Raw genomic sequence first — 20,065 nt, forward strand, 5'->3', positions numbered from 1 at the left:
TAATGATAAAATATTGTTAAAAAAATTAAATATTTTGGTAAAAAAGTCTCAAAAATAATTGAGATAAGATATAGGAGTTTTAATTGGAGGGGTATCTTTTTTATCCCTGTTGTAAATCATCCAAGTTTCCTTTTGTTATATGTTATAATTACTTTTGATTTTTAATAAAAAAAGGTTTTTACTATTAAATTAGTTTATTTTGATAGAGTTTTAATTATTACTTCTCTTAGAATATTTTTATGCCATATAATTAAATAAAAAAATCTAAAGTTATTCTTGTATTTATAGTTTTGAAACCCGGCCCGGCCTAGCAGGTCGATTCGGGACCCGGCTGACCTGGGGCTGGAACTGGGCTAGGTTGGAGAAAAAATAGGGGAAGGAAAAACCCGGCGTGACCTGGCGGGTTGACCCGACAATACTCGATCAAAAATATGGTTGGGTTGAGCCGACAAGACCCGATCAAATACCCGGTTTTTTTTACTAAAACGACGTCGTTTTGATTTTTTAAAAAAATTTGACTCGGACGACCCGGTGACCCGGGTCTTGGAGCGGGTCGGGTCTGAAAATTATGATGGTATCATAAAATTAAATATTTTAATTTTTATATATTTCTCAGCTTTTTTGGGATAAATATATTTCTTAACTCGGGACTTAACTTTTAGTCAGCATTAAAATCTCTTTTTAAAACTTATTAACACATTTAATTAATAATTTATTTTATTAAATATATAGAATGACATTTTTTCTTGCAACTAAAAAATATATTAGCAATTTTTTTTATATTTAAAAATATCTTGATCGGACGCGCAACAAATCGTGGCCGATTATCCAGTTGAAAAAACTCCACGCTGGCAATCCGTATATCCTGTTTATCTCTGTAACCGTTGGATCGATTCAATAAACGGTCAATACAAGCAGCAGCCCTCTTGACGCAGATTAACATTTTAAACCATGGATAAAACATAAATCCACCGGATCTTACAAACAGAAGGAAGCCACGCTGGCAATCCGAGTTATCATTTCAGTATCTTATAACAGCCGTCAGATGTTCTCAAACCATCGGTGCATATTAAACCACAAAAAACACAAATCTGATGACCGCCAAAACAACCGCCAATCTGAAAAGTTGAAAAAACCCCGCTCTGCCCACTATATATACCCAACAAATCTCACTGCGTTCACCAAAAGTGGAAGTCTCTCCCTTTGGTTTCCGAGAAAAACTTTAAATTCTCCAAGAAAGCTTGCGTGGAAGATGTCTGGGAGAGGAAAAGGAGGAAAAGGGCTAGGAAAGGGAGGTGCAAAGAGGCACAGGAAGGTGTTGAGAGATAACATTCAAGGAATTACGAAGCCAGCAATTAGAAGGCTAGCAAGAAGAGGCGGTGTGAAGAGAATTAGCGGGCTCATTTATGAAGAAACAAGAGGAGTCTTGAAGATCTTTCTTGAGAACGTGATTCGCGATGCTGTTACTTATACAGAGCATGCTAGGAGAAAGACTGTGACTGCCATGGATGTTGTCTATGCTCTAAAGAGGCAAGGTCGTACTTTGTATGGGTTTGGGGGTTAGGTTTTTTTGTGTCTTTTGTTCAGTTTGTATGGGTTTATTTTGCCAAGAAATCTATATCTTCTGTGAGCTGTAGCTGAAAATTTGAATCTATAATGGAAGGATTTCGTCAATTCAGACTTTTGTCTCTTGTCTTATCTTTTTCTTATTAATCAAATGTTGCTATTTGAGGCCATGGTTGCTTGCTGCATTTTAATTCAATTTGTTTGATGCTGCAAAATAAGCCCAAGAAGTTGTTTCTGGTGAAATTCTTATCGGTATCGTCCCTGATTATATATAAATAAACCTAATAGAAATTCAAGAGTAACATCTAATTAAGCAATGTTTTGTTTCTCTCTTGTTGATTTTTCAAATCTAATTCTAACAGTAGGATACACCACAACTTAAAAGACAGACTCTAGAAGAGCTCTACTATTGTGTAACCAAATAAATTCTGGTAATGGCGGAAACCATACACCATCAGTTCAGTTCATATTGCCTTAAAAGCTAACAAAACCCAAAAGTATATCCAAGAAAGAAAAAAGGATCACTTTTTTTTTAAATCATCTTAAATTTTTTATTAGAACAACACAATTTATTAATTTTTTTTTTGAAATAACACTTTTTTTACTAAATATTACTATTCTTAAACGCGATAAAATAATTAGTATTTTAAAATAATAATATTTAAATATATTGTGTTTATGAAGCACGACAATTTAATATATAGTCTTATTGTTAATTCCATAGATTAATTGGTTGGTTAATTGATTTAGTTGTATGAATCGGTGGATTGTTTTGTGTAAAATTATAATTTTATAATTTTTTTTTCAAATATATTTTGAGTAAAAATATATCTTTGTCCAACTTTTAGACTAAATAATAGATTTTAATTAAAATCTCAAAAAGTTTTTGTTTACACGATAATTGTTCTTTCTGTTTTTCAATATCAAAGATATAATCGGACTTGCAATAACTGACGATTCTGAATAATGAAGTATGAGTATATTATAACTAACTAGATGAGAATCTGCTACAAAACAAATTATATGGATAGCCTAACAGATATATTTATAAACTAAGAGGGCCAAGAAAAAGTCTAATTGCGCTAGACTAGATTGATGATTCAAAATAACTATAACTTTTAATTAAATTATTAAATTGCATTCAAATTTTTACTCAAATTTTTATAGAAATTTTTGGAGATTGTTTTTCTGAAATTAGCGATTCTTTACTATTATATTTTTATATTTTAAAAATTTTGTTATGAAATCTCTAATATTTTAATAATTTTGTGATTTGTTTTCTGATTCAGTTGACCAATTTAGAATTGTGATATCTAAAACTTCACTATTTCGACAAAACTTTTGGCTAGCATGTTAATTTTGCTGTTTTTTTTTTTTTATTATTTTGTATACTAATTACCCAATTTATCCGTAATTCTTGTACACCCAAGTCAGTCAGTCCTGCATATTTGCATTTAAAAATTAAGTCGTAAAAAAGGCCTCACACCACCACCACTCCATTACCCCAGAAAACAACCATCCATCCAAGTAGAAGATGTTGAGCATCCATCCATACATAAGAGAAAGGAATTTTGGATGACATTTTCATCATTATTACAAACCAAGTGATGGCAATTGCATCCGTACAATTGCAGCTACCATTTTAGCAGCGCACCCTGAATTCACACTTCACTAATCACCATTACGGTGAGTTCCATCGCGGAGGAACGACGTCACAAGTCCAATTCCACAACCAGACATTTTCCCTCATCAAGATTGAACATGCACAAACCTCGAGTTAACTTCTAAACAACCAGGTTATGTTGCGGAATGAAACTCAATCCATCTAAAAGTAGATCTAGAATTCAACAACGCAAGCCATAATCCAGATAACTGAACATCCAAAGTAAGCAAAAATTCAAAAATATCTATATCTTAAAACATAGTCATGCACAGAAACCATCGGAAACTTAAGAATCCAAACAAAACTTTCATTGGAAACATCTCAAGTACTGAAATAATCTAATAGGCTGACAATAAACAAAAAACAATGAAGCCAGTGAAACTCCTTAAGCCTTGTCAGCCTTGGAAGCGGTGGCAGCTGCTTGTCCTCTAAGACGACCAGTTCTCCTAGCAGCAATGAGACCAACCTTTTGGCCAGGAGGAGCATCACGCCTGACTGTGCTAGCATGACCAATATGTTGATGGTTACCACCACCATGAGGATGCTCAACTGGATTCATAGCCACACCACGCACCTTAGGCCAGCAGTTCCTCTTCACTCTGAACTTGTGGTAAGCATTACCAGCCTTCAGCATGGGCTTCTCAGTCCTTCCTCCACCTGCAACCTGTCCAATCATTCCACGGCAGCCACTTGGAACGATCTTCTTGGAACCAGATGGGAGCTTGATCCTACAAGGGTTAATTCCATCATATGATTAACAAAACCATCTTACAAGCATGAAAAATCTACTAGCACAAAAACTTGTCAAAACCATTGCATATAATCGCCATAGCCAAATCATTTAACTCAAACCACTGCGGATAACTGACACATAACCTTCCAAGACAGAATACCACCAGAACTTGATAGAACCAGTTGCTACCCTCATCCAATGATAAAACGATTCAAATCCGACAGTAAAAATACATTTCATTTCAAAACAAATCGATTTTTGACCTCCAAAACAAGTTTAGTGAATATCTTTTTAAACCTGCATGTAAAATCAATAATCCACGGCAACAGCAAACAAACACATATTCACTTGATCAATCATAATCATACAAAAAAAAAAACACATTTTGACAAATAACTGAAAGAATTAATCGACAGACAAACATTTCCACCATAACAATACATCTCAACCCAAGCTATAACCTAATAAAGTTCATCTATTCATTACAACAAAATAACAAAATCCCACTTCAGATTCACAACATATTCATCATCAAACACTATCAAACATCAAACCAACAAAAAAAACAAAACCATAAAATTATTCTAAAAAAACTAAAATAAAAGGTTAGGTTATACCTAGTGGTGTCATTATCAGGGTTGTGACTGATAACAATAGCATAATCCCCAGAAGCTCTAGCAAAAACACCACGATCTCCAACATGATGTTCGACGTTACAAACAACAGCTCCTTCAGGAACAGATCTCAAAGGCAAAACATTTCCAACCATCAAATTCGCCTTCTTGCCACAGTACACAAACTGCCCGGTATACATACCCTCAGCAGCAACAAAAAGCTCCTTCTGCTTCTTGTACCTAAAGGGGTGTCTGAAAGAAACCCGGGCTAATGGCGCTCCACGACCTGGGTCGTGAATGATTTCGGTGACAACACCTTTCAAGTAACCATTCCTTTCACCGAAATCAAGAGATCTGAACCTTGCCGGACCCTTGCGATGGTGGGTATGGGATTTGAAGACAGATCCTGCTCCCTTACGTTGAGCACGGATTACACGACCCATTTGTGGTTATTGTGTGTGAAGTGCTTGGCTCTCTGGAGAGGGACGGCGAAGTGTGATAGGGTCGAGAGATGAGGGTGAGGTTTATGAGAGTAATATATACGGCGATGGGTGTATTAGGGTTTCTAAGGTGTAGGCAGGCTAAATTTTAGGTTTTTGGACGTGAGACCTGTCTTGTATAATAAAGTCCATTTGAGTGGGTTGGGCCATGATAATATTCGTCGACTATAGACTGTGATTTGATGAAATTAAAACGCTTACGCGGCCCAGTTTTATATTTTTTTTAAAATTATATTTTTGGATCTGTTAAAAATAAATTTTTAAAAATAAAATATATAATTTTTTTTAAAATATTTTTATTACCACTTTTGATACCAACTAAGCTAATAATGATACGATGTAAATATTATGCTACCTTTGATAATGTTATTCTGAACACAAAATTATGGTATTAAAAACTATTTTATTCTCACTCCTTATTTATTATAAATTATATTAAGAGACTGCATTATTCTTTGTTTTTAGTAAAATCATGGAGGTTTATTTTTCTTACATAATCAAAATTTTATTGAAATATTTTTTTATAATTATTAAAATTCAAAATCAATTCAAAGAAAAAACAAGAAGTAAATAAAAACTTGGTATGACCAATTGTTTTTCCAAGAAATCAAACTTGGTAATAGGTAATGATAAAAAAAAGGGATAAATTTTGAATATCCTAATTACATAAAGAAAGAATTTGTACTTTTAATTATATTTTCAAGATATAAATATAAAAACAACATTTAATATCATCATTAATTAATTTATGAAAAAACATAATTAGAGATGTTTTGATCTATCTAAGTAATATTCAGATATTGAATTTATAAAACTTGAAAAACTAGGATTATGTTTAATTCGCATATTTAATGAAATTATTTTTTTATTCTATTTATCGATATTATAGGAAATAAATCATACAAAATTTAAAACTTGAATTATGAAAGGCATGTTTTTGCACTTTTCAAACGGCTAAAATTCATGCAAGCGACGTGTTTTATGTTAACTGACCTGCACATTATGATGCATCCAAGACAAAGTACATTAATTTTACTGAAAATTCTCACGCATTAATTTAATTTTTATGATATATAATATAAATTTAACGTCCTATCACAAATGTTGAGCAAAGGCTGAGATTTGTAAAACTGTACCGGTGAGTGTTAAAGATATTATCAAATTGACTGAAAATAAATATGATCAGAGATTACTATCATGATCAAGGATCATTGATACTGAAAATAATCGTGATCTCTGATCATATCTGTAAGGTATTGTGCTTTGGAGAGAAATCAGTGTATTATTCGATTAAAGAAAGTGGCTTTAAATAGCCTTTACAAAGCAACAGAAATGGAAGATTTTGTGCAATTAACACCCTGACAACTAGGAATTTATTGCAACTAACACCCTAACAATTAGGGATCTTATTTTAACAAGTCAATTCAACTGAAACTAAAAATAACTTATCATTCCCTCTCTTAAACTAAATGCTTTTAAGTATTTAGTTTATCTAAAACCTCACATACTCCCAGCATCTGTCGCAATTTCTGAAACTGATCTAACTTCAGTGGTTTAGTCATCACATCAGCTACTTGTTCCTTTGTGCCACAGAATTCCAGCTTAATAACACCATCTTTAACCAAGTCCCGTAGAAAGTGGAACATCACATCTATGTGCTTGCTTCTACCATGCATGACCGGATTTTTTGAAATTTTAATGGCAGAGCTGCTATCACTCATGATTACAGTGCTTCCTTCCTGCTGATAACCAATTTTCTCTAGTATCCTTCTCATCCATATAGTCTGACATGCACAATTTGCAGCTGCCACAAACTCAGCCTCAGTGGTTGATAACGTGACCAATGGTTGCTTCCTTGATGACCATGCAACAGCTCCTGAGTTCATCAAAAACACATATCCAGAGGTGCTTTTTCGATATCCAGAGGTGCTTTTTCGATCCTCAATATCTCCTGCATAATCACTATCAGTGAATGCAAGGAGTTCTTCAGCTTCTCCCTTCTTGTAGAATATCCCATAATTCACTGTCCCTTTTAGATATCTTAGTGTTCTCTTGGCTGCTTGCAGGTGTAGTTCAGTAGGCTTAGACATGTAACGACTAATTAAGCTTACACTGAACATAATATCAGGTCTGGTTGTGGTGAGGTACATAAGGCTGCCAACTATCTGCTTGAAATAAGTTTCATTGATTCTGACTCCTCCTTCATCACTATGCAATTTTGAGCCTGGTACAATTGGACTACCCACAACATTGCTATTTTCCATGTTGAACCGTTTTAGAACATCCATTGCATATTTCTTTTGGTAAATATATATGCCATCAACAGTTTGCAAGACTTCTATACCAAGAAAAAATCTCATACCTCCCAAATCAGACATATCAAATTCCCTTAACATGGACTCTTTAAATCTACTCATCATAATATCATCATCACCAGTATATATCAAGTCATCCACATAAATACTTACAATGAGAATCGTACCTTTACTGCTGGTTTTAACAAACAATGTTTGTTCACTGTGACATCTCTGAAATCCTTCACTTACAAAGTGTGCTTCAATTCTACTAAACCAAGCTCTTGGAGCTTGTTTTAGTCCATATAAGGCCTTCTGCAATTTATACACTTTGTGCTCATTTCCTTTCTGCTCATACCCCTTTGGCTGCTCTACATAGACATCCTCACTTAATGTTCCATGAAGAAAGGCAGATTTTACGTCTAGTTGGAAAATCTTCCATCCTCGCTGGGCTGCCAAAGCAATGATCATGCGAACTGTGTCCATTCTAGCTACGGGAGCAAAAACCTCAGTATAATCCACTCCTTGTTGCTGGGAATAGCCCTTAGCTACCAGCCTTGCTTTGTATTTGTCTACCCCTCCAAATTCATTGAATTTGGTCTTATAGATCCATTTAACCCCAATCATCTTGGCACCTGCGGGCAGCTCAGTTAGCTTCCATGTTTCATTCCTCTCGATTGACTCCATCTCAGCATCCATTGCCAGCCGCCATTTAGGACTTAGTTGAGCTTCTTCAAAACTGGTTGGATCTGCACATACAACTTGAGCCAAATTAGCTTCAAAGTCCTCATCAGAGAAGGCCTCTCCAGTGACATAGTCATTCAAGTATGATGGGGTTTGATGAGGTCTTCTTCCTTCACTGCCATTTGTTTCTGTTGTTGACCTCTCATTGCCAGTACTGTCTGCTTCATTAGCTGCTGTTGACCCCTCATTTCCAGCTGTTGACCCCTCATTTCCAGTGTTGTCTGCTTCATTAGCAACATCACTAGCATCAACATTATCTCCCATGCCATTATTTTCAGCATCTTCACCTGTATTAGCATCATCTCCAGAATCAGTATTTCCAGTATCATCTTCAAATACAGCATCATCACCCCATTCCAGATTCATCAAAACCTGTTCTTCAACATTTTTATCCCATTCCCATTGTTTTTCTTCTTCAAAAATAACATCTCGACTGACTACAATCCTTTTTGAGATAGGATCATATAGTCGATATGCTTTAGATTCATCACTAACCCCCAAGAGAATACAAGGAAGACTTTTATCAGTCAACTTAGTTCTTCTAGCATCAGGAATATGGGCATATGATAGACACCCGAACACTCTAAAGTGTTCCACAACAGGTTTTACTCCATACCATGCTTCCTGTGGGGTAATGTCTTTTACAGCCAAGGTGGGACTCCTATTCAATACATATATTGCCCAGGTTACAGCCTCGGGCCAAAAATTCTTTGGGATTTTCTTTTCAGACAGCATGCTTCTTACTAAATTCATTACTGTTCTATTTTTCCGTTCTGCGACTCCATTTTGTTGTGGAGTGTATGCTGCAGTTAACTGTCTCTTAATACCATGTTGTTTGCAAAAATCATCAAACTCTTGTCCATTAAATTCCCCCCCTCTATCAATACGCAAACATTTAATGGACAAACCAGTTTCATTCTCAACATGTTTTTTAAAGCATTTAAACATGTTCAAAGCTGCAGACTTCTCACTCAAAAAATATATTCATGCTTTTCTACTGAAATCATCAATAAAACACAATGAATACCTCTTCTTGCTGTTAGAGATTGGAGAAATTGGACCACAAATGTCCGCATGTATCAGCTGCAATTGTTGTGTGGCTCTCCATGTGCTTCTCCTCGAAATTGGCCTTCTGTGTTGTTTCCCCAGAATGCAGGCAGTACATGTCACGGTTGATGCAGGTAGTTGTGGAAGACCATGGATCATGTTTTTAGCTTGTAGTAATTTTAAGCCTTTATGGCTTAAATGCCCATACCTGCAGTGCCAAAGATGAGCTATGTCTGAAGAAGTTGTCTGAAAACATGTAATCTTCTCCTTCGTGTGCTGAGTATTTGCCAGCAATAAGAACATCCGGTTTGCTGTCATCTCAGACTGTATCACAAGGCCTTTTTGTGGATGATATATATGACATTTTCCTGTCTTGAACAGAATCTCAAAACCTCGCTCTTGTAATTGCCCAATACTTAGGAGACTGTTTTTCAGTTCTGGAACATAGAACACCTCAGTGATGACAAAGTTGTTTCTATTTAGAAGTAATCTCACTCTTCCTTTCCCAAGAACAGACATCTTGGTATTGTTTCCCAACTTCACGGTCTCCCGAAATGACTCATTTATTTCACAGAATGCAGCCTTGTTTCCACTCATATGATTTGAACAGCCTGAATCAAGAAACCAAAGATCTCCTTGAGTTGCCTGGCTCATCTCAACAAATGACATTAAAAGCATTTCTTCGTGCTCATTCAACTGAGCATAATTGGCCTCCTTCTCCCAAGCTGGGCACTCATATTGAAAGTGCCCAAGCTGATGGCACTTGTAGCATTCAACGGTAGCTTTGTTCAAAGCTTGACGACCTCTCCCTCTGCCTTTGCCTCTATAATCACCTCTGCCTCGTCCTCGGCTTCCATATCTATCACCTACTGTCACTTTGAATGCCTGTTCCTCACCATGGCTTCTTGAAAATTTTTGTTCATGCACAGTGAGCGAACTTTGCAATTCGTCAATGGTGAGAGTGTCAATATCCTTAGATTCTTCAATTGAAACAACTACATAGTTGAATTTTTCAATTAAAGTTCTAAGGATCTTTTCCACAATAATAGTATCCTTCATCTGTTCTCCATTACTCCTCATTTTGTTCGCTATACTCAGGACACGAGCAAAATATTCAGTAATAGTTTCACTTACTTTCATTTCTAGAACTTCAAAATCTCTTCTTAAAGCTTGAAGAGTGGATCGTTTGACCCTTGCGCTGCCTTCAAACTTCTTTTTCATGGAATCCCAAATCTGTTTTGAGGTTCGCTTCTCCAGGATTTGTTCAAGGATTGTTCTGTCGATGGACTGGAACAAATAATTCTTGACCTTGAGATCCTTCACCATCAAATCATCCAATTGCTTGTGCTGTTCTTCAGATAACACCACGTTGGCCACTGGTTCTGGGTAACCAGTTTCAATCAAGCTCCAATACCCTTTGGACCTCAAAAGGTTTTCCATGAGCATGCTCCAATGGTCATAATGACCATCGAAACGTGGGATAGCTGGTTGTAAAAAACTCTTCTCTTCACTCATCTTGCTTTTCGCTCTGTGTTTGGGTCTCTCAAGAGAAAAACAACTGCTGTGTTTTCTTCTTCTCGCTCTGTGTTTGGATCGCTCAAATGGTCTCTCTTTTCTCTCTGTGTCTGGATCTCTCAAGGAAGAACAACTACTTGTGTTTTTCTTCTTTCGGCTAGGGCAAGCTCTGATACCAATTTGTAAGGTATTGTGCTTTGGAGAGAAATCAGTGTATTATTCGATTAAAGAAAGTGGCTTTAAATAGCCTTTACAAAGCAACAGAAATGGAAGATTTTGTGCAATTAACACCCTGACAACTAGGAATTTATTGCAACTAACACCCTAACAATTAGGGATCTTATTTTAACAAGTCAATTCAACTGAAACTAAAAATAACTTATCAATATTTGCGCAAGAGATTATTACTGATACTGAAGATAATCATGATCGGTGGTTATTGATATTGAAGATAATACTGATATTGAAGATAATTATAATTAGAGATTACTTTCATGATCAGGGATCACTGATATTGAAGATAATCATGATCTCTGATTATATCTGCACAAAATATTACTAATACTGAAGATAATGGTAATCATAAATTAAGTGTATATCTTATCATTTATTGCATCCTTAATGATAGGATTTTTGAATCAAGGATTGTAATATATATAAAACCATGCATGATGTAACAATATTGATATATTAAGCAAATATATTTATGTAATTCTTCTTCCACACATCTTTCTCTCTTTATTCTTTCATCTTTCAGTGAGGGAAGATGCAGGTGTTGGGGACAACCATAAAAGAGTGAGTAGCCAGCGTTTGTGTTAATTATCTGCACAAAAACTGAAGAACGAGTGTTTGAGTGGGGAAAAATTATGGAGAAGTAGTTAAAAACATGGAAAATGAAGAATAAAAGGTAGGAAATATGGAGGAAAAGGGATACCTGCTAATTCGTTGAACAAAACTGGAGCAGTTGAGGATGAAAGGCTAAAAGCAAAGCACTTCGAGCCAAAGAGTCTACACAATCAAAACCTAGCTTGTTCAGGCCAACACCAGAAAGTACTGGAGGTATCAGAGGCTTACTCTTTTCAAAGAAAAACATGGGAGACTTCACAGGATCAAGAGCCCACCACCTACCTATTCACATGAAGCGTAAAGCCATATAATTAAACAGTAAACGAAAAATCTTTCCCAGAATAAAAAACAACAAAAAAATTGCAGGACCAGCACAAAAAAGAAACTCTAGTAGCTACAACCAATCAGACCATCTTTCACACTCTACATTATTCAGGAAAATTACAACTGAAATAGATGAAAAGGAACAAAAGGAGAGCATAAAAGGATAGTATCATACCTCTAATTAAATGGAGATTTTTTTTCTTCCCCTGCTGTGGTTTGATCATGAGAGAGAACAGCTTCCTTGTGGCCACTTATCATCCAAAAATACCAAGAAAGAATATAAATTTTAGTAGAATAGTTTTTCTTTTTCTAAATAATACAGTACAATGGAAGAAAATTAAACTAAACAACCGGAATTATTTTCCAAATCAACTGTTGTCGCATCACCTATAATTTTCACAATTGAAATGCAATTTGGATTGTCTTTATCTTCTTCAGTCCTTCTTGTTTCTTGAGATTTCAAATTTGATCCTTAACAAACAAAAATCTTCCAATTTGACTCAATTACTCATAATTAATAGGATGCATGTTTGTTTTGGGTGTAAACACTTTAAAAAGAAACTAAACATTAACAACTTAAGAGCATTCGCATGTGAGCTTCCCAAATTTTCCAAATGTACAAAATCTGATATGGGACAATAAACTAAAAAGAAACAAAAGTAAAGAAAGAAGCCAAGAATTGAAAACAGGGAAAGAAAAAGAACTAGAAAGAAGAGAGAATTTAGAGGAGGAATAATCTGTATTTTTATTAAATCATCAAAAATTGTCTCATAAGATGAAAAATAAACATATAAATAGCATAACCCTAAAATATTTAACTATTGTGCTTGACCCATCAATTAAATCTGTCTGACATAAATAATTCAAATAAATAAAACAAACAATGAAATAGGAATAGATGGACTCAATCTCCTAACTAAAAAGTGACATGCTGGACCATCCTTCGCCATCTTCATCCATATACTCGTGTGATTTGCAATGTGGGTCCGGGGTAGGAGAAAATCGATCTTGTCGAGTGTAAATCTGAACAACTCTAATAGTACTTCTAAATATCTGGATCAATCTGCTGCAATGTATCTTAGTGATCCAAGTGCAATTTGAATCAGGTCGGCCCACCCAACGAAATAGAAACTGTTAAACTTCACCATCCCTGGTAAAAACAAGTTGTTCATCCAGAATAACATCAACATTATCGTTTTATGTTGATGTCAAGGTGAAAATGGTAGAGGTTTCAATAGGATTATTATGAGGGGGATTATATGGCATCTCAAAGGGATGATTTGGAATAAGATGCGGTTTCTGGTATTCAACTAGATTCTCAATATTAAATATAGAGCTAATGCCAAAATCAAGTGGTAAATCAATAACATAAGCATTTGGACTAACCCGTTATAGCACTTTGAATGGCCCAGCATTACGTGCATGTAATTTTCGATTAGCTCTCGAAGGATACTATTTTGGTCTAATCCGTATCATAACATAGTTTTCAACATTAAATTCATTATGTCATTAATATAAATCAGCTCAAAGTTTATATTGCACATTACTTGCTTGAATCTACTTAGTAATCTCAACATGCAAATCTTGAACTCTACATGCAAATGACTCGGTTGACAGTATGAGAAGACATGAGAAGAAAATCTAAAGGCTTACTAGACTTGTAACCATGTACCATTTTAAAGGGACTCATGCTTATTGACCTATTGACAAAACTATTATAAGCAAACTAGGCTATAGGAAGAACCAAATCCAAATTCCTATTATAATCACTCACTAGACATTTCAAAAGATTGCCTAAACTTCTATGAACCACCTCGATTTAACCATCAGTTTGGGGGGTGGTAGGCACTAGAAAACTTCAACTTAGTTCCCACCATATGCCAAAGGATTTTCCTAAAGTAACTCATAAATCTAACACCCCTGTCAAAGACTATGGTTTGGGGAACACCATACAACTTGACAATCTTGTCAAAATAGAGTTTTGTAACTCTAAAAACATATATGGTTTTAATGGATAAAATAGATCATCTTAGAGAAGCGGTTGACAACCATGAAGATAGAATCATGTTTCTTTGCAGTACGTGGAAGCCCAAATACAAAATCCATACTTGCATCTTGTTGAGGGCAAGTGAGAATAGACAACGAGGACTAAAGACCAATGTTATGTTTTCTATACTTAACTAGTTAACATATTCAACATTGACCTACCAACTTAGCTATATTCTTTTAATGCTAGACCAAAAGAACTGATATTTCACCTTTTTAATGATTTTATTTCTTCTAAAGTGTCTAGAAAGACCTCTAGCATGAATCTTCTGTATAAAAAATTCATACACTAATGTTTTTGAGATACAAAGCTTATTATCCTGAAATAAATATTCTTCTTTGAGGTAATAACCATCTACAATACGGTTATTCTCATCTCTTAATGTAATGTATATTTCTTTAAATTCCAGACAAGATTCATACTCTTCGTTTACAGCAGTAGATCTAAAATAATTATCCTTTGATCTTTATGTTAAAAGCAATAAAAATAAATATTGTTCATCTTCAACATAGACCGAATGAAGTAGGAAAACAGATACATAATTGCTTGCACGAGAAAAATGGAATCAAAACTAAGAAGTAATATGAAATGACAAAAACCAAGACTTTTCACAATCCACTAAAATGAAAAAGAAAAAAGAACAAGACAGTAGTAGTTAAAGAGGCAAAAAAAAATGCTCCTAGTAAGATCTAAGAGGGAGAAGGAGGACTCCTAACAGGAGGAAATCGATAACAGAATTTTCATTACACTTAAGAACAAGACAGTACATCAAATACAAATCACTGCAAACCCTCAGAACAACAGTAAGAACACTTAGAAGAGGATTATTAAGAACTCGACCACATTTGTATCTATATCCACTTGCTCATCCATGATATGAGCTGCCTTATTCCCACTTGTACAAACAAGGTGAAAAACATAAACAGTAATCAGCTGCTTCGGTTGCAAAATATTAAAGATCAGGTTGTCTATATCCCATGAAAATGGAGAAATTCCTAGCCAATGATATATTTAGAGATAGAAAAGGAAGAAACTGTCGAATTTTCCAGTCTATGGATAAAGGTTTCCCAGCCTCCTTGCGGCTTCTATGATACTCTCTTTGTGTCCAAAAGCACTAATTCTCATGAACTCTTCGCCTTCTGGACCAAATCCAGAACCTGGAACAGTTATTATATGAGTCTTCTCCAGAATCTCAGTAAATATATCCCAAGATTTTGAACCAGGAAAATGAACCCAAAGGTAAGGAGCATTTTCACCACCATATACTTTTAGACCAAGAGAAGAAAAGGTGTCACGCAGTATTTTTGCGTTCTCCTTGTAGCATTTGATTATGGAATGCACAGACGCAAAACCCTCTGGGGAAAGACACGCCAGTCCACCAGCCTGGGCTATATTTGATGCTCCATTGAAGCAAGTGCAAACAATACGATTGAAGTCATTTATTACAGGAAAACCATTTGAAAAGGACAGCTCTTCAGGAACAACTGTCCAGCCAAGACGAATGCCTGTGAACCCAGCAAATTTAGAGAAAGAGGAAACTTCAATCGCAACCTCTCTCGCCCCAGGAATTTCAAAGATAGATCGAGGGGAATCATCACTGATATAAGCTGCATACGCAGAGTCAAAAATTATGATTGATCCATTCTCCTTTGCAAACTTCACAAGTTGCTCCAACTGCTGTCGTGTTGCTGCATGACCAGTGGGATTATTCGGAGAGCAAAAGAAAATTATATCTGACCTTGAAGCTGTTGCTAAGTCGGGAAAAAAGTTAGTTTTAGGCAGACATTTCATGTACTGAATTTTCCCATACATCCCAGTTTTATCTTCAAAATCACCAGCTTGACCAATTATGACACTTGAATCTACATAGGCTGGAAAGGATGGATCCTGCACAGCTATTGACACATTGGAACCAAACAGCAGCTGAAGGCGAGTAATATCACACTGTGAGCCATCTGACACAAAAACTTCTGTTTCCTTTACCCGAACATCTCTGTAAAATGTTTCAGCAATAGCTTTCCTCAAGGCTTTGTTGCCTTGCTCAGCTCCATACCCACTATAACCTTCTGCTGTTGAAAGGGAACGTGCATAGTTTGCCATGCTTGAAGCTATGATATCCGGTATGGGCTCTGTGGTGTCACCAATTCCAAGGCTTATCAATTTTGCATCTGGGTACTTCTCAATGTGTTGAACCTCACGCATTGAGATCTCAGGAAACAAATAGGCACTCTGTAACTTCTCCATGTTGACATTGCGGGGTACCTTTGTATTGCAAGCAATTCCCTCTTTCTGGGTTTTATAACTGGCCTGGATAATCCTAGGCCGCAAGAAATTTCTACGTAACATAGAATTGCCAGCAGAAGAGCTGTACATTTTGGGTTTGGATTTTATCCTCAGTACTAACTCTTCCTAAGTTTTCACTTAAATGTAAAACAAGCAGTAGCATGAATGCCAACCATCCACATTGACAAATATATAGATTCATACTGCTGTCAATCGACACTAAAAAAAATGTCATGATAATTCATGTCAACAAGGTGGTCAATCTAAAAATTTCTGCAACAGTAAGTCCTTGGAAGCGAATATATGTGAAATCAATCTGTTCACACCACATGTCAAAATCCAGCGCTCCATTTGCTGATGAGCAGCTGTTGGAATAATGAATGGATGTAATCCATAATTGTATATTATCATCATATGACCCGTCTATGTTCCACCTATCCACCTAATTTCCTCCTTGTTCCCATTTCCCATTTTCCATTGGTGTCATCATCTTGACTTGTACAATGCACAGACAATTAACTAAGTTTCTGTGGTATTTCCTTTCGACTTATCTAGTCTCTTTGATAAGGACAAAGAACAATACCAGTTCAAAGAAAATATTTAACGATATTCAAGTTTTCTACTTTGTCAATCAGGGTGCCCCTTGCGCTTGTTTCTCAGTTAGACTTAGACCACTATGGGATTCACAACGATGCATGTATTCAATGCAGCTTTTGGGCCAGGCTCGTATTACAAGGTTGAACTTCACAGGTATGGACACAGTGTATTACCAAAAGTTACCAAAGAGTCATTCAACCTAAAAGCTTAATTTACGGAAGATGTTCTAGGAAATATTGTTTTACATTATTATACTCTCTAATAATACTAACGAGTGAGTTCAAAATTTAAAGTGCATAAGCCCAACCAAATAAGGAGCAAGGCAATAAGCAAGCTATAACCTCCCAGACAAGTGAACAGTGTATTAATTTCCTCTGTCGAGCATTTTGTCAAATGCATTGAGATCACGAGGAAAGATCCTAATTCTACATGTCCATGTTCAATGGAATGAAAACAGCAGCTCTAGCTGCTTCCTCTAAAACATCTACCCTCAATTAAAAAATTTCAGAAGTTTGTCTGAATTTATCGCATAATTGAAAATAAGAGTATGCTGAAAAATTGAAAACACGTAATGTTCAAGAACCTTCAAAGCAATTAATCATAACATGCTGGAAATTAATTGACTAAAAACTTGTCAAGATGCATTCAAGTAGAGTTAGAACCTAAAAGTATACTCACCTAACAGAACATGACAGAAAAATGTTGAGCACCCAGAAGCTGCAAAACAAACTTCAGTGAAAATGACTTGTGCTGGTATGAAAGAAGATTGAAGAAACTAAGCATGCATTAGATATTCATTTCTCACCGGGCAATAAACTAAGCAAACACCTAACACTAACAGCTAAAGAACAGAACTTTAATGTCAACAAACAAGATTATTACTTAAATTTTACAAAATCTAAATCTTCAATGCTAAGGAAGCTTTGGGAATATTGACTAGATATTATTACAACTTGGCAAAGTCTATTATATAAGAAGTTGAAAATAAGTGAAGTCAACGGAGACCCAGAACCAAAAGTTGCATGCGGCGACCTGTTTTAGACTTGATATTGTGTGCAAGTGGAAAATTTTTAAAGTAAAGAGATTCATTTTCATGAATCTTGAGCGGGGGCAGAAACAAAGGAAGTCAAGAAGCAAAACTTTTAATATGATCTTCTCTGACAATAACAAGTACTAATGTTATCGTCAAACTTGGAATTGAGAACACAAATCCAAAATAAAAACGACATGGAAGGTAGAAGTTAGTTAACCGACCTTGATTACTATTTCCTTGCTAGTTCCATTTTCCAGATAATATATATATATATATATCTCGAAAGTTTCACGTAACTAAAAAAATATATTAAAAAAATATTTATTTTTATTTATTTTTAACATTAACATATTAAATAAAAAAAATATAAATTATTTTTTTAAAATCTCAAAAAAAAAACAGTGCAATTGTAATATAAAGTAGAGTTTTAGAGTCCATTTATTTTTGCGTTTCAAAAATGTTTTTGAAAAAAATTAATTTTTTTTGTATCAAATTAATTTTTTTATTGTTTTCAAATCGTTTTTATTAACTGATATCAAAAATATTTTTTAAAATATAAAATAAATATTATTTTAATGAATTTTCAAAAAACAAATTAAAAAACAATAACTACCCTGATTTCAAATACTCTTTTAAACTAAACTCAAAACTCTCATTAGGTTTAACTTGTTGAAATTCAAAAATAAAAGCACAAGTGACACACTTTAATTAGAAAAATAAAGATTAGAGATGGTGTTCTTATGAAGCAACTACTTTTTTTTAAAAAAAAATAATAATTTATAATTAATGTTTATAGACTTGAATATAAAGCAATAGCTAGCCTGTAATTTTGAATTCCATGTCTTGTTTTACCAATTTAAAGAATCATAAAAATAACTGTTTATTCGCTTAATTTTCAGATTGGGATCATAAAACGAACATAGCATTTCACACACACATAGATATTTTAATTTATAATTGACTAAGGACCTCGATCCCTTGTTAAACCAATAAATCTTAAAATCTACACGGAATCATTTATCATGAAATAATGTAGTAATTAAAGATAAGTCATCATTCTACTTGTGAATTTAAGTAAAATTGCCTGTGTGTGTTTGCATTCATTTTTTTTTTTTAGTTTAACATGGGTGCCCGGGCCAGCTTGCGTGTACCTCGACTAATTCCACGGGCCCTGAAGTTAACGACCATGTAAGCATCCAGTGGTCATCATATGAGCAACCATAGGGTTTGAACCTGAAACCACAGAGGAAGCAAAACTCTTAATCCCAAGCTCTTATTACTAGACCACTACCTAGATGGTTGTTTGCATCCATTTTACTATTATATATTATTGGTAAATTAGCCCAATCACAAGCCAAGCTCGTGAGCAACAATGTCAATGCAAAGAGACACATTGGTAGGATTAGCTTTTGTTAATGTTGTGGTCGGTTCGTCAATACATTGTTTGTCATATTAGTTAGGTGTCCACTCGTAACCGCGGGGAAGCTTTAGACAATTCTAATTCCTTGATTTTTTTTTTAGTTTAATGCGAGTGTCTGGACCAGCTTGTGCGTACCTCGATTAATCCTACGAGCTCTGAAGTTAACGATCATGTAAGCCTCCAGTGACCATCATATGAGCAACCACAGGACTCAAACCTGAGACCACAGAGCTCTAATACCTTAATTTGATCTCTATATGAGTAGGTTTCAAGGTAAATATAGTATAAATTTACCTATGTAACTAAGTTGATTTGATAGATATACTTGTATTTTTTTCAACTTAATTAAAATTCGATTCAACTTTTATATATAAACTTAGTTGTGTTAAATTATATATAAAAATTCAAAGAATGATGTCAATTTAATATTTTTTATTTAAAAAATTACTGAAGCTACGATGTTTTGAATTGATCATGATCAAACTAAGTTAATCTATCTAACTCGTGAACTAGATCATGAATCTAGCCGAGTTTAATAACATTAGTTTTTAAAATATATTTTTTATGTAATTATACAATAATAAAATTAGATATTCATAGGAAAAGACAAATAAAATTATAGGGAAAAATATATTTTTTAATTAAAATTGTCTTTTGGGATCATTGAAACTCCACCCAGTATGATCAGAGGTTTTGTTCAGGTTTGTCGGTGCCTAAATGGATATTGTCTGGCCATATGTTAAGAGACTGTTTGGCATTGCGTTTGTAACTGCGTTTCGTCAAATTTTGAATTTTTTTTTTTGCTAAAATTGAGTGCGGTTTGTACTTTTTGGATCGTT

General features: G+C 34.8%; 3 protein-coding genes across 3 annotated transcripts; 1 reads left to right on the forward strand and 2 right to left on the reverse strand.

The window, feature by feature from the left end:
• The first annotated feature begins 1,114 nt into the window (after positions 1–1,114).
• On the forward strand, positions 1,115–1,678 carry LOC18099209 (histone H4). Its single transcript, XM_006383060.3, has one exon. It carries the CDS (start codon positions 1,253–1,255, stop codon positions 1,562–1,564), a length of 312 nt encoding a protein of 103 aa, XP_006383122.1. The 5' UTR covers positions 1,115–1,252; the 3' UTR covers positions 1,565–1,678.
• Positions 1,679–3,452: 1,774 nt separating this feature from the next.
• Positions 3,453–5,156, reverse strand: LOC18099210 (60S ribosomal protein L8-3). The gene is made up of 2 exons (XM_006383061.3): positions 4,580–5,156; positions 3,453–3,957 (listed from the first exon to the last, which is right to left on the reverse strand). Exons 1-2 carry the CDS (start codon positions 5,017–5,019, stop codon positions 3,615–3,617), a joined length of 783 nt encoding a protein of 260 aa, XP_006383123.1. The 5' UTR covers positions 5,020–5,156; the 3' UTR covers positions 3,453–3,614.
• A 9,454-nt stretch (positions 5,157–14,610) lies between these two features.
• On the reverse strand, positions 14,611–18,069 carry LOC18099211 (probable LL-diaminopimelate aminotransferase, chloroplastic). Its single transcript, XM_006383062.3, has one exon. It carries the CDS (start codon positions 16,264–16,266, stop codon positions 14,944–14,946), a length of 1,323 nt encoding a protein of 440 aa, XP_006383124.2. The 5' UTR covers positions 16,267–18,069; the 3' UTR covers positions 14,611–14,943.
• Positions 18,070–20,065: the final 1,996 nt, after the last annotated feature.

This window comes from Populus trichocarpa, chromosome 5 (assembly GCF_000002775.5).
Source record: "Populus trichocarpa isolate Nisqually-1 chromosome 5, P.trichocarpa_v4.1, whole genome shotgun sequence".
NCBI classification, from domain to species: domain Eukaryota; kingdom Viridiplantae; phylum Streptophyta; class Magnoliopsida; order Malpighiales; family Salicaceae; genus Populus; species Populus trichocarpa.

Coding starts and splice junctions, on each gene's coding strand:
- LOC18099210 (XM_006383061.3), bottom strand. CDS start 5,019: ATGGGTCGTGTAATCCGTGCTCAACGTAAGGGAGCAGGATCTGTCTTC. Junction 3,958..4,579: donor CCTGATAATGACACCACTAG/GTATAACCTAAC, acceptor TAACCCTTGTAG/GATCAAGCTCCCATCTGGTT.
- LOC18099209 (XM_006383060.3), top strand. CDS start 1,253: ATGTCTGGGAGAGGAAAAGGAGGAAAAGGGCTAGGAAAGGGAGGTGCA.
- LOC18099211 (XM_006383062.3), bottom strand. CDS start 16,266: ATGTACAGCTCTTCTGCTGGCAATTCTATGTTACGTAGAAATTTCTTG.